We start from the raw sequence: 14481 nt of genomic DNA, 5'->3' as shown, positions 1-14481 counted from the left end.
CATCGCTCATCTCTACTCTTTACAGAGTCAGACCACATGCAGGGATTGGCTGCCACACACTAATGCCACAGCCGGTGAATAGCGGCGTCGGCAATCAGGTGATAACAGATCACCTTTGCTATAGTAACTTTGGCACAAGTGGCAGCGGTGGCAGCGGTGACGTCACCGCTTACGAACCCGCAGTCTCTGCTCGATTACACAGCATGGGAAGCAGCAGCATTCTTCCTATCCACTGTGCTGTCGGATATAGCAGAGATAGATTGGTGGCAGAAGAAAGAAGACCAGGATCGTGGAAGGGTAAGATGAAGTAATAAAGATGCAGTCCCTAAGTTGTCTGTGTATTTATTTCTAAGTGTGTCTGTGTGATGTCTTTTTTTAACCCTTTATTGGAGATTCTTAATGGCCGGGTTAAACTTGTTATGACATTAAGAATCTCGGGCTGTGTAACAGCTGGTAAAACAAACTGGTATTAACCCCTTATTACCCAGCATGCCACCTGACACCAGGGCCGCTGGAAGAGTTGGTACAGCACCAGAAGATAGCGCTTCTATGAAACCGCCATTTTCTGGGGCGGCTGCGGACTGCAATTCGTAGCGGGGGGGGAAGCTTGGGCCACCCTGCGCTGAGGATTCCAATCCCCAGCTGCCTAGTTGTACCTGGCTGGACACAAAAATTGGGCGAAGCCCAAGTAATTTTTTTATAATTTTACGAAATTCATGAAATACTTACAAAGGGCTTCCCTATATTTTTGGTTCTAAGCCGGGTATAAATAGGCAGCTGGGGGTTGGAGCAGCCCATACCTGCCTGCTGTACTTGGCTAGCATACAAAAATATGGCAAAGCCCACATCATTTTGTTTCAGTTTTTTGGCAAAAAAAGGGCTTCCCTGCATTTTACATTGTCAGTGAAGGTAACACCAAGCAGTGGGGGTTAGCAGCCAGTAGCTGCTTGGATTACCCTTAGCTAACAATAGAAATTGCAGTGGGAGCCCAAAAAACGTTTTTAATTATTTTTTTAAATAACTAAAAAAAACAACTTCCCTGCATTTTGATTGCCAGCCAATGTGAAGCCAGGCAGATGGGGGTGGCAGCCCGTAGCTGTCTGCTTTATATGCACTGAGGACCAAAAATACCGTGGAGCGCTATGTCATTTTTTTTTAAATTATTTATTTTTATACAACTATCTATTGTGTACTACTATAGTCAGAAAATACATGCAAAATGTTTTGCTTGGAAATTTGGAGCCATGCTGTCAGTAATTTATAGAATAAAAAAGCAATTTACAAGACTACATGGCTGTCCCCTCCTCCAACAGACAATCACAGATGCCTATTCTCTGTGTCGGGTCAGTGATTGCCTGACATCACAGTACTGAAAAAATAAATGAATCATTAAAAAAAAGACGTAGCGCCCCGCAGTATTTTTTATTCTCAGCCTAGATAAAGCAAACGGCTACGGGCTGACAACCCTCGCTGCCTGATTGACCTTGGCTGACAATCAAAATACAGGGAAGCCCATTTAAAAAACATGCATGGGCTCCCGCCGTATTTTGATCGCCAGTCAGGTTAAGCCAGGCTGCTGGGGGCTGGGATTCTCTGCATCCCACATCCGCCCCTGGAATTGGCGCATTGTTTATTAGCGCCATTTCCAGGCGCGTTACTCGAATCTGCCAGCGGCCCTGGTGGCGTGTGGCTCGCTGGGTAATAAAGGGGTTAATACCAGCTTTGTATTGTCAGATGGTACTAAGCCCGAAATTTATGGTGTCACGCCAAATTAGACATGGCCATCATAAATTTCTAGGAAACAGTAAAAAAAAAACAACACAGTGAAAAATGTTTTTATTAGAAAAATGTTTTAATTACAAATAAAACAAAAAGAACATTTAGAGACTCCATCTTTATTATAAAAGCAATCCAAAAGGCCGCTTTACACACTGCGATATCGGTACCGATATCGCCAGCGTGCGTACCCGCCCCCATCGGTTGTGCAACACGGGCAAATCTCTGCCCGTGTCGCACAACATCGCCCGGACCCGTCACACGGACTTACCTTCCCTCCGATGTCGCTGTGATTGGTGAACTGCCTCCTTTCTAAGGGGGCAGTTCGTTCAGCGTCACAGCGACGTCACAGCAGCGTCACTGAACCGCCGCCCAATAGAAGCGGAGAAACGGAGATGAGCGGGACGAACATCCCGCCCACTTCCTTCCTTCCGCATTGTGGCCGGGAGGCAGGTAAGGAGAGGTTCCCCGTTCCTGCGGTGTTACACGGAGCGATGTGTGCTGCCGCAGGAACGAGGAACAACTTCATTACTGCTGCAGTAACGATATTTGAGAATGGACCCCCATGTCACCGATGAGCGATTTTGTACGTTTTTGCGACGATGCTAAATCGCTCATAGGTGTCACACGCAACGGCATTGCTAAAGCGACTGGATGTGCGTCACAAATTCCGTGACCCCAACGAAATCACTTGAGCGATGTCGTAGCGTGTAAAGCCTGCTTTAGTCTGACATAGTTCACTGGGACAGCAATGTCAGCTTCATCACTGTGCACAGACAATCTAAACACAGTGAGAATCAAAGAGCAATGTCAACTCTGCTTCATCACTGTGCACAGACAGTGTCTATACAGAATGAGAAGCAAAGAGCAATGTCAACTCTGCTTCATCACTGTGCCAAGACAGTATCTATACAGAGTGAGAAGCAAAGATACCCATGTCAGCTCTGCTACATCACTCTGCACAGAACAATGTAGCAGGCTGACAGTGAGGGTATGATTGCACTTATGTTTCCCTTTGCATCACTCCACTCTCAGGACAGGAGCACCTCAGCTGTGGAAATAAACGCATCTGACCCGCTGCTGTCGGGAGGTTGTGCACCGTGACGTGATGCGAAACTTGCATCACGGCGCACCAGGACCTTTGATGATATCATACTCACATGACCAGTCTGTAGCCAATGAAGTAATACAACATTCACACGTGAATGGTCACATGGGTATGACGTCACTGTCACAGAAGGACCTTTTAGCCAGACGTGCTTACCGGGTGGCACAGCAATGAGCAGACGGACGCGGAAGCAGAAGCGTTGGGAGACAGAGTCTGAAGGACGAATCACGGGACCTGTAAGTATGAATCACAACGTTTTTTAATAATGTGCTTATTTTTTCTACAGCTCCTGGACCCGAACTGGACTCGAACTGTAATACAAGCTTCCCAGGAAAGCTCGTGTTCGGGATCATGTGCATGAACACCATGTGTTCGGCACGGACCCCGAACTTTACAGTTGGGTTTTCCCATCTCTAATTTTAAGCAATAGCTTACACACAGATAAGAGAAACAGATTTGTTTACGTTTTTATAAACTTTAATGTATCTTAATAGGATATTATGTGATATACCAACACAAAGTAGCAAGTATTTTTGAAGTGGAAAGGAAATAATAAATAGTTTTCTAATTATTTTAAAAATATAAATGAAAAAATTGTGATGTGTATTTCTATTCAGCCCCCTGTAGTAGGATACCTCTAAATAAAATCCTGAGTGACCAATTACCTCCAGAAGTCACCTAATTAGTAAACTGAGTCCACTTGTGTGTAATATTTTTTCACAATAACTACTGATGTTCTGTGAAGGCCTCCGATGTTTGTTTGATCATCCTTAGGATGCATATAGCATCAATACCAGGCGGTGGACTGCAGGCGCATGGTGCAGCCCGTGGTCCACTGTTTTTAGTTCTTCGACTGTGTCGGTCCCCAGGCTGGAACAGCCAAATAGCCGGGTGTGGCTCGCAGACTGCAGTTTGCCCAGCCCTAGTGTATAGTATGCTAGTGCTATATTTCTCTTTTTATTTTCTTGTTGATTGAAATGCTGAGCATACAATAATTAAAAATAAAAAAATAAAAAACGTAAAAGAAATTAAATAAAAATAAACATAAATACTCAAATTATTATTTTTCTTCAACCCTTTAAAAGTAGACATCAAAATTATATTTGACACTGCTTTGTCTGTAAACGCTTTCACTACTAAAAAAATATACAAGTTTGGTATCACTACAATCATGTTGCCCTAAAAAATTATGTTACTAGATAACTTTTACTGCACAATGAACGGCATAAAACAAAATCTAAAAACAAATGGTAGAATGGTGTTTATTTTACCATTTCACCATTTTTGGAATTTTTTTTCCAAGTTTTCCACTACATTGTATAGTAAAATGAATGGTGACATTCAAAACTGCAGCTTGTCTTGCAAAAAAAAACAAGCCTTCGCATGGCTACACAAATTTTAAAAAGTTATGACTTACAAAAAGGGTAATAAAACATGCAAAGCTCAAAAATTAAAATTGGCCTATGTATGATAGGGGTTAAAGCGTTTTAAGATATGTTGAATGTGAAGTCCATGTAGCCAATAAAACATCAGTAATTTAGTATTAGGGTTTGGTTTTTTTTTTGCAATTTTGCCTAAAGAGCCTGGCCTCTAAAATCTGAATTTGAGATATTTCCCTATGTCATTAAACGTTTTATTATTGGTATCACTTCTTACCTGCTCCTCATCAGTATGCATACTACATACAGGCACAATTACCAGGACTGCAAGTGAATGAGCAATTTACAATTCAGTAAGATTGGTAGTGACTGCTGATCTGGTAAACTTCAGAATGATGACTGAGTGACAGGGGAAGGTGAAAATGCTTTAATTGGGTAAGCCTGTATAATATCTGGCCTCCGGATAAAAGACTTCCGCTTCCTGCACTAACAGCGCTTTAGCAATAAAACTGTGAATATACAAGCACGGTGACTTATCACTATCATGAATTAGAGAGGTTTCCACACAGTCCTGCAAATATAAATTTTTGAGGTTGCAGAAACAACTATGTATAAATTTTAATAAAATGCCCACCCTGTATTTAAGAACGAGAGCGTGCGGATGTTAGTTAAACGTTATCACAGCAATAAAAGGTGACTGTGCACATGGAAACTATAGTTAAACTTAATGCATGCTAGACATTACTATTATACATGCCAGGCCTGTGTAAAATGATGTAAGGAATCAGCTTGAATAACTGTTTTATTTAAGTGCTTGGGCAGTGCAAATATTATATATACACACACATACTGTATATATATTTTTATATATATATATATATATATATATATATATATATATATATATATATATATACCAGTGCGTATATATATATATATATATATATATTTTCTTTTTTTCATATATATATATATATATATATATATATATATACAATATATATATCTATATATATATATATATATACATATATAGATATATATATATATATATATATATATATATATATATATACACACATGTACAATATATATATATATATATATATATATATATATATATATATATATATACACTATATATATACTGTGTGTGTCTGTATATATATATGTATATATATATATGTGTATATGTGTGTAATATATATATATATATATATATATATATATACATATATATATATATATATATATATATATATATATATATATATATATATATATATATTACATTCTCAATGCACATCAGGAAAGAAAACTGCCAACCATGTTACAATGTTTCCCCTACTTGAACGCTCATCATTATATATTTTTTAGGGAAATATTGTACCACAACTGCCAATTTTTTCCCCTAATATAAATCAAGAATGAAATTCTCGGAAATATGTTTTTGTCACCTACAATCTTTACACCTGCACAATCAATTTTATGTGATTTTGATTTGCCAAAAGTGTCCTAAGTTTTTCCAGTCATGTTTGATAGCAAACTTCCTAAATCTAAACCACTTTGGGTTCAAAGCTGCAAAACTTAAAAGAAAGGGAAGTATTACAACCCATGTAATCTAAAAGCCTTCCTGTCACGCATTTATTCGTCTTATTGAAAACACATATGGTAAAACTTAGAGGAAAATTCTGTTCGTTTTAGTATAAAAACTTCATGCATCAAGCCAAAGCACAACAGTGTTAACATGAAATCTGAAATGAGTTATTAAATCAGAACATGTTTCATGAAGCAGGCATGTTCATTGGAGATAAACGAATCAAAAGTTAGCATTATTTTAAGAATTATCTAAAAAGTATGTCTAACTTATTATTATTATTTTATCTCTGTTAAGTTATTGTTTCATTTTTCCACTGAAGGTTCATTTGGAAAGATTTAGGCAGACTATAGTTAAAAGTTCGTTTCGGGACCCGGACTTCACCTAAACTTGTTCCCAGACCCCAATCCTCATATAAGTTAATGGGTCCTGGGGACTAACGTTCTCAACTTGAATAACAAGAATAATGGAAGTCAATGATTGGACAGTTCAACTTTCTGCCCATATACAGCCAGCCATAAACAGAGCATTTCCGAGAGAGGGAGGGTGGATTTTTTTGGACACACAGCATCCAAAAATGTTGCTTTCACCTTCCAGTGAGAGCCTTTCAGAAACTGCAAGTGTGGTGCCCCTGAGGCTCAGTCACCACAGGGTATTGCATCTCACTTAAGGTGCAGTATTCATCCCGGGGGAGGAATAGGTTAACCACTGGTTTTCACTTACACAACACACACAGCCCAGGTGCTTTCCCACAGAAACTGGGCTAAAGGTGGTCACCATAATAACAGGTCTTTCCCAGCCACTGGTGAGTCATCAGGAAGGTGGTGGTAGCACAGGGGAAGTGAGAGAACACACAGTTTTGACTTGAGACTAGTCTGAGGCACAGAATAAGTAGGGTCACTGAGGGGTTTGCTCCCCTCAGAGGGACCAACCGGGAGGAGTGTTAAAGAGTTATCCCGGGACAGAGAGTGCCAGAACATCAGGGACTCACAGGACTGTGGTTGCTGGAGGGTGTGCTTCAGAGCTCTTTCAGTTAGGACTAGGCAGACTGGAAGAAGCAGGAGATGATGGTGAAGTTGGTGAGACAGAGGAGAAACACGGTAGCTGACGGGTGAGCCCAACAGCGTCTTTGGGAGCGGCACATTCAGGGTGCAGAACCTTATGGTGGCGTACACTTCACATTGCGCCATAAGAATCTGCAGGGGAAGGGGATTTCATGTCCCATTGCAAACCACAAAGGTCCCAGGGTACAGCAGCATATAGAGTCAGGAGTCAAGACCACGGTCGGCCCACAATTGATTTGTGCTGCCTGCGAACGGGATGGGAACTAAACCCAAAGACACTGGGGTCCCCAAGTAGCTCCACACCACGGGGATCCACACTACAAGCGCAAGGAAGGAAGGTCTCACACTCCACAACACCGGTGGTGGCCTCTGAATCATCCGGGATCGGCTGGGGCCCTTCACGGCAGATAAATGCACTCCAGAGTGACGACCTGACCCAGTGAGTAAACGAACTTTGTCCACAGTTCTGGTATCGTCCTGTCATTGTCGGCACTGTTGCCCCATGCTTTGGCACCAACAGCAGCTACCCCTCACCATCGTCCTCCCTGGGGCCGAACTCTACCTGTGGGGAGCTGGACCATCTGAGCTGCGTGACTATCAGCACCGGAGAAGTGCAACATCTCGCAGCGGCGGCTGATCGTTGGCCGCATACCATGGGTGGCGTTGAAAAGCAAACTACCATCATCCCCCCTACCGGTCACCCTTGCACCCCTTTTATTGACACCGATGGGGCCACGAGCCGGGTCAGGTCAGTCTCAGCAACCCCAAACACTACTGGCCTGGTGATGAGTAGCCCTGAGGTCCCATGGGCGCGTCACAAGCACCTCTCACTGGCCAAGCACTGAGCGCATACAAACACACCAATCAAGTGGTTAGCATAAGAACAACATCCAAACTCAAACATTTTTTAAAAGCTTGTGTTTGTGTTCAAGCTCCGGACACCCAATATTTGGTATGGGCCCAGTCCTTTAAAGATTGGGTTCGCTCATCTCTACAAATGAACAGAAAGGAACTGTGAAGTTTGGGGTTTGTACCGAACAGTGGATATCTGGGTCTTGGACTTGAATAATGACTTTAAAAAAAATCTATGTTCAAGTTCGGGTTTTGTTCCTATGTTAAAATAGTTTGTTGAAAGGCAGCAGTGCAGCCAATCAACAAGCTATTCGGGTGTAGGCACTTCCGCAGTCCTCACAGACATGCCGACTTCTGACATAAGGCTGGAACACTGGTTTTACCACCACTATGAAAACTGCCTGATGCAGACTGCTTTATTCCTGCATGGTGCATGCAGGCCTAATCTAGCCTCATTCATCCAGCCTGCTGCTGACTTCCTTAATCCAGCATCATGCATCCAGTCCTAATACAGCATAAAGCATTCAGGCATAATCCATCCTCATGCATACAGCCCTGAAACAGTCTGCTCCAAACTGCTCTAATCCAGCCTTGTGCATCCAGGCCTAAAACAACCTGGTTCATACTGGTCTAAACCAATCTCATGCATCCAGCTATAAAACAGCTTGCTATAAGCAGATCTAATACAGTCTCGTGCATCCAGTCCAATTACAACCTAGTCTATACTGCACTATTTCAGACCCATGCATCCACCCCTAAATAGCCTGCTCCATAATGCTGTAATCCAGCACTAAAACAGCCCTAAAACACCCTGACCCAATCAGACCTAATACAGCATTGGGCATGCAGTCTTAATACAGCCTGGTCCATACTGCTCTAATCCAGCAGTGTGTATCCATCCCCAAAACAGCCTGGTGCATTCTGAAGTAATTCAGACTCATTCATCCAGCCCTAAAACAGTCTGGTCCATACTGCTCTATTCCAGCTTCATACATATAGCCCTAAAACAGCATGGTCCACACTGCTGTAATCCAGCCTTGGACATCCAAGGTTAAAACATCCAACCTTAAAGGACATCCAACCTTAAAACAGTCTGGTCCAAACAGGCCTAATGCATCCAGCCTGGTCCATATTGCTGTAATTCAGTCTCATGCATATATCCATAAGGCCACTTTACACGCTGCGTTCTCGCTAGCAAGATCACTAGTGTGCGTACCCGCCCCCATCGGTTGTGCATCACGGGCAAATCGCTGCCCGTGGCGCACAACATCGCTCAGACCCGTCACACTACTTACTTGGCTAGCGACATCGGGGGTGGTTTGTTCGGCGTCACAGCGACATCACTAAGCGACCGCCCAATAGAAGCGGAGGGGCGGAGATGAGTGAGACGTAACATCCCGCCCACCTCTTTCCTTCCTCATTGCCGGCGGCCGCAGGTAAGGTGAGGTTCCTCGTTCCTGTGGTGTCACACATAGCGAACAACATCGTACCTGTAGCAGCAACGATATTTGGGAACTGGACAGCATGTCAACGAGCAACGATAAGGTGAGTATTTTTGCTCGTTAGCGGTCGCTCGTACGTGTCACACGCAACGACGTCACTAACGAGGCCAGATGTGCGTCACGAATTCCGTGACCCCAATGACATTGCGTTAGCGATGTTGTTGTGTGTAAAGCGGCCTTTAAAACAGCCTGGTCTGCACTGATCTGATCCAGGCCCATGTATCCATCCCTAAAAAAAGCCTGGTCCACACTGCTCTAATTCAAAGTTGTGCATCTAGCCCTAAAAAAGCCTGGGCCAAGCAGGCCTTATACAGTTTCATGCATCCAGTTTTAATACAGCCTCGTGCATGCAGCCCTAAAACAGCCTGTTCAGATTGCTCTAATCCAGCCTCATACATTCAGCTCCAATACAGCCTGGTCTAAACAGGCCTAATACAACTTTGTGCATCCAGTCCTATTACAGCCTGGTCCATATTGCTCTAATCCAGCATCGTGCATCCTGCTCTAAAACAGCCTTCTCCATACTGCTGTAATCCAGCCTCATGCATCCTGCCCTAATACAGCCTGGTTCATACTGCTGTAATCCAGCCTCATGCATCCATCTCAAAAATAGCTGGATCCATACTGTTCTAATACAGCCTCATGCATCTAGCCCTAAACCATCCTGGTCCATACTGCTCTAATACAGCCTTAAGAATCCAGCTCTAACACCGCCTGGTCCAAGCAGACTTAATAAAGCCTTGCACATCCAGTCCTAATACAGTTTATTAGTCCAAACAGTACTAATACAGCCTCATGGGTCCAGTCCTAAGACAGCCTGGTCCATATCGCTGTAATCCAGCGTCGTACATCTATCCCTAATACAGCCTTTTCCAAAGAGGCCTTATACAGCCTCATGCATCCAGTCGTAATACAGCCTGGTCCAAAGATGCCTAATACGACTTGTGTATCCAACCCTAAAACAGCCTGTCCAGACTGCTCTTATTCAGCCTCATGCATCCAGCTCTAATACAGCCTGATCCAAACAGGCCTAATACAGCCTCATGCATCCACTCCTAATACAGTCTAGTCCATATTTCACTAATCCAGCATCATGCATCCTGCCCTAAAGCAGCATGGTCCATACTGCTGTAATCCAGCCTCATGCACCCATCCCTAAAAAAGTTTTGGCCACACTGCCCTAATCCATCCTCGTGCATCCAGCCCTAAAACAGCCTGATCCAAACAGCTGTAATAAAGCCTTGTGCATTGATCCTGGTCCATACTGCTGCAATTCAGCTAAAACTTCCTGGTCTGCACTGCTCTGATCCAGTCTCATACATTCATTCCTAAAAAAAAAAATAACCTATAAAGAACAGAGTGAATAGCCAAAAGGTAGAATCAAATAATATCTTTATTGAAAAAATTAATCAGCAAAGTAAAAAACACTAACAAACAAAAAAAGAAAAAGGGGATAAGCCATGAAAATTATTTCCATCCATAAGCAACCCAAAGGCACAATTGTATCACCAATACATAATTGATAAATATATATATATATATTTTGACCACTAGGGGTCCTCAATATAAGGTTAGATATTACACTCCTCTTCAGTCAGTACATAAAGCAATAAATCAGATATGTGGGACAAATCCACCTGTGCAAATAAGGCAAGAAGTAGATAAAATGCACTATATGGGCTGTGTTTCAATAATGAGCTAGAAAAGTATAAATGGCACTGCCAATGTATAATATATTGCACCAACCCAAAGATGATAAATAGCAGCAGAAAGATAATAATTATTGCACTGACCCAGAGCACCAAAAACCAGCGGGTTTTAGCAGCAACAGGACAAGTAATATTGCATTAGCCCGAGGTTCAAAGATGCAGCCATAAAAGTGTGAAGCCCCACAGGTGTAGTGTCGGTGCATTACCTTCAGGGACTCCACGTAGCTGGATCTGGTCACAGGTAGGAGATCTTCTTGTCGTGACGCCACTCTCAGTATTGCGGCCAGTAGGGACCGCCACTGCAGGTTGAGGGTCGCCTGGGGCTGATGGTATGTGCAGTTAGTTGGAATAGCCTCCTGAGAGTGAGGCAAGCCCCAGGGCCCGATGTAGGTGCGTAGTACCACAAGGCGCAGAATGACTCCACACAGGCAGAATGTCTTTCAGGGTTTTTACTCACTTCAGGTGGCAGGGTGAGTAACCCGGGCGTAGCTGGGATGAACCAGGCGGGAACCAGGTGTCCTTCAGGCTGACTTGTGAGGGTGACTACTAACTCGCCTTCCTTAGCCCTTTTTGGTTTGGGGTGACCCCGACTTTTAGTCCCTATGGGGGTCACCCAGGGAAGTTGCTGAAGCCTCACTCCCCTTCGTTTGCCGTGTGCTTGTTGCCTGGGCCAGATCACTCCAGCTTCTTGCCTCCTGTGAGCTATGGGCCCTAACTGTGGCTACGTGGCTGCGGCTTTTTGTGGTGTTGTGGCGTGGGCTTTGAGAGCCCCACACCGGCAGGTTTAGCAAAAGAAAGCTGGATCTATCTCCGCTTCGGGATCTGCCGCCCGTTTGGGCCTGGTACTCTCTAGCAGTCTCCTTACTTCCCACTCCGTTGCTCTCTCTCTAGCTGAAGATGGATTTCGGGTAGCACTCCTAGTTGACCGTTCTCCCCCGTCAGTAGCCACTGCGCGGGCGCTGTTAGACAGCAACAGCCCCACAGGTCTGCTCCTCACTGAGCCCTATGGAGTTCTGCTCTAACTGACTCACTGCCCCTCCTCTCCTGTTCTTGCCTACGCCACCTAGCAACCAGACTCTCTTACCACACCCCTTGAGAGGAGATGGAGGCTTTTGGCCCCCTCCACTATTCCAGTGAAGGTCAAGGCTTTTCCCCCTCCTGGGATCCCCAGGGGTCCTCTCATGGGTACATGTGTGAGAGCTGATTACTATGCGCCTGTGTACCACACCCCTGTCAGCCTTCTGGATTACCTGTATTGTACTGTCCCCAGCATGGGTGCAGTACTCAGTGGTGCCTGACCAGGTCAGGGGCGCCACATTCCCCCTTAGTTATCACCAGCACGTCCTCGGGCTGCAAGACAACATTTTAAAATGCATAAAACATTAAAACATGTAAAACATTTTAAAAGCACCAGGTACCATACATCACCACCCTCCACCCACAAGTCCGTTAACCCACCCAAAACCCTTTCACGTTGGCCGCGACTTCAGCCACTTCTGGCAGGATGTAGAGGCGGCTTTCATGGGCTGGTGGTTTCAGGGTATACCTGGCCTGGTGGATCCGCGCCTTCAGCCTCTTCTGGCAGGATGCAGAGGCGGCCTCCACAGTTGGTGCTGACCAGGTACCCTCTTTGTGGTGGAGAGCCAGGCCCCATAAACAGGCATGCTCTCTGGTCGCAGGTGAGCCAAGGCCCTATATACGGACGGGCTCCTCCTGGTTGCAGACGAGCCAAGCCCCTAAACAGGCTGACTCTGGTGGTGGTGGTGCCCTCTGGTGTAACTATTTACACTGCGAGAGTTTGTGGCTATAGCCAGTTCATAGCCTTAAGGTTTATGGTTTTCTCACAATAGTTTTTGTGGGCACATTACTTGAACTTGAGAACGTTGCAAAACAAACTTTTTCAAAACTTTAACTGATAACTTCTTACTTTCCTTTACTCCTCCATACCAGGGCTTTGGCCTGTTGGGCTGCGGCACCTGTTGCTTTCTTGGCCTCTTTCTTCATCTGTTGTTGTCTCATCTGCAGGTTCCTTGTATCTGCTTTCTCTATCTTCATCTGTTTCCTTTCCTGTATCTGTTTCTCTTTCCTGTAGCATGGGGTGGCTGTAAGGTTTGCTGGTACATAGTGCTACGTCAAGCGCGTACAGTCCTCTCTCGCCTTGATGCATGGTAAACTGTACTGAATCCCCCATCTTTAGGTTTCTGCCAGGGTGTCCTCTAGGCAGATGAGCGCTCACATCTCTTCGGTTGACAAATATCCCTTCCTTCACACCAGGTGCTACAATGAATCCATATCCACTTCTCAAATTGAAATCCTCCACTACTCCTCTGCAAAGGGGTCCTCTGACCTGGGCTTTGGCTCTTCTCAGGAACCTTTTCTCCTGTAGGTCTCTGGCTGTGACTTCTCTCTGCTCTGGAGACTGTGGTGCAGGGGACAGCGTTGTTCTGTTGCGACGCCTGGTCTTGCGGGCTGGGTTCTGCTGGGCTGTTACCTCAATGCCTGCAGGGCCCCAGGTGAGGTTTCTGGGCTGGTCTTCATCAGCAGACGGTGTCAAGTCCTCCTCATCCCAACGGGAATAGGGTAACATCTCCGGCTCTGGGACTAGCACTGCTGCTGGCTCCTGAGTCAGCTCCTCAGCTTCCTGGCCTCCTCTCCCCCTTAGTTCTTCTTGGCACTCCTTTGGTGGCAGTGCTGGGGATGGGCTTTCTTCAGCAGGCCCAGGCGGGGGACTCTTTGGCGTGGTTGCTGCAGGGGTTGCCGGAACCCTCTTGGGGGTGTGCGGAGGGAGCAGATACCGATCCACCATCTCTTGTGGGAACTGGGCCTCTAGGTCAGCCTTCAGCTTCCAGTATTCGGGGTCCTCTCCTATCAGGGACTTCCTAGCAGGGACCTCTTTGGACTGGGGAGCGGTGTCTGCTCTGGCCTTGCAGGCCGGGGTAAATGGTGATGCAATCTCTTGGCGGGCCGCGCCCTGTATGGCGGCGGCCTGGTCTTGGCGGGCCGCGCCCTGTATGGCAGCGGCCTGGTCTTGGCGGGCCGCGCCCTGTATGGCGGCGGCCTGGATCGGCGTCGCAGCTGCGATGGGATCTGTGCAGGCTGGGCTGGGCGTCGCTGCAGGGACCGGGTCTTGGTGGGCCGAGCAGGGCATCGCTGCGGCGGCCGGGGCTTGGCGGGCCGAGCAGGGCATCGCTGCGGCGGCCGGGGCTTGGCGGGCCGAGCAGGGCATCGCTGCGGCGGCCGGGGCTTGGCGGGCCGAGCAGGGCATCGCTGCGGCGGCCGGGGCTTGGCGGGCCGAGCAGGGCATCGCTGCGGCGGCCGGGGCTTGACGGGCCGAGCAGGGCATCGCTGCGGCGGCCGGGGCTTGGCGGGCCGAGCAGGGCATCGCCGCGGCGGCCGGGGCTTGGCGGGCCGAGCAGGGCATCGCTGCGGCGGCCTGGGCTTGGCGGGCCGCACCTGGCGTGGCTGCGGCCTGGCTCAGCGTCGCCGCGCCGGGC

General features: G+C 46.2%; 1 protein-coding gene across 1 annotated transcript in view; it reads left to right on the top strand.

Moving 5' to 3' along the window:
* The first annotated feature begins 203 nt into the window (after positions 1-203).
* The window catches only part of LOC142243872 (uncharacterized), a 41041-nt gene continuing 26763 nt past the window's right edge, over positions 204-14481 (top strand). Inside the window, exon 1 of the mRNA XM_075316075.1 lies at positions 204-297. Coding sequence (XP_075172190.1) covers positions 204-297 — 94 coding nt within the window. The remainder of the gene's footprint in view (positions 298-14481) is intronic.

The sequence above is a fragment of the Anomaloglossus baeobatrachus genome, chromosome 6, assembly GCF_048569485.1.
Source record: "Anomaloglossus baeobatrachus isolate aAnoBae1 chromosome 6, aAnoBae1.hap1, whole genome shotgun sequence".
Classification (NCBI taxonomy): Eukaryota; Metazoa; Chordata; class Amphibia; order Anura; family Aromobatidae; genus Anomaloglossus; species Anomaloglossus baeobatrachus.
The sequence above is the reverse complement of the archived record's forward strand: the minus strand, read 5'-3'. Positions and strand labels throughout refer to the sequence as shown.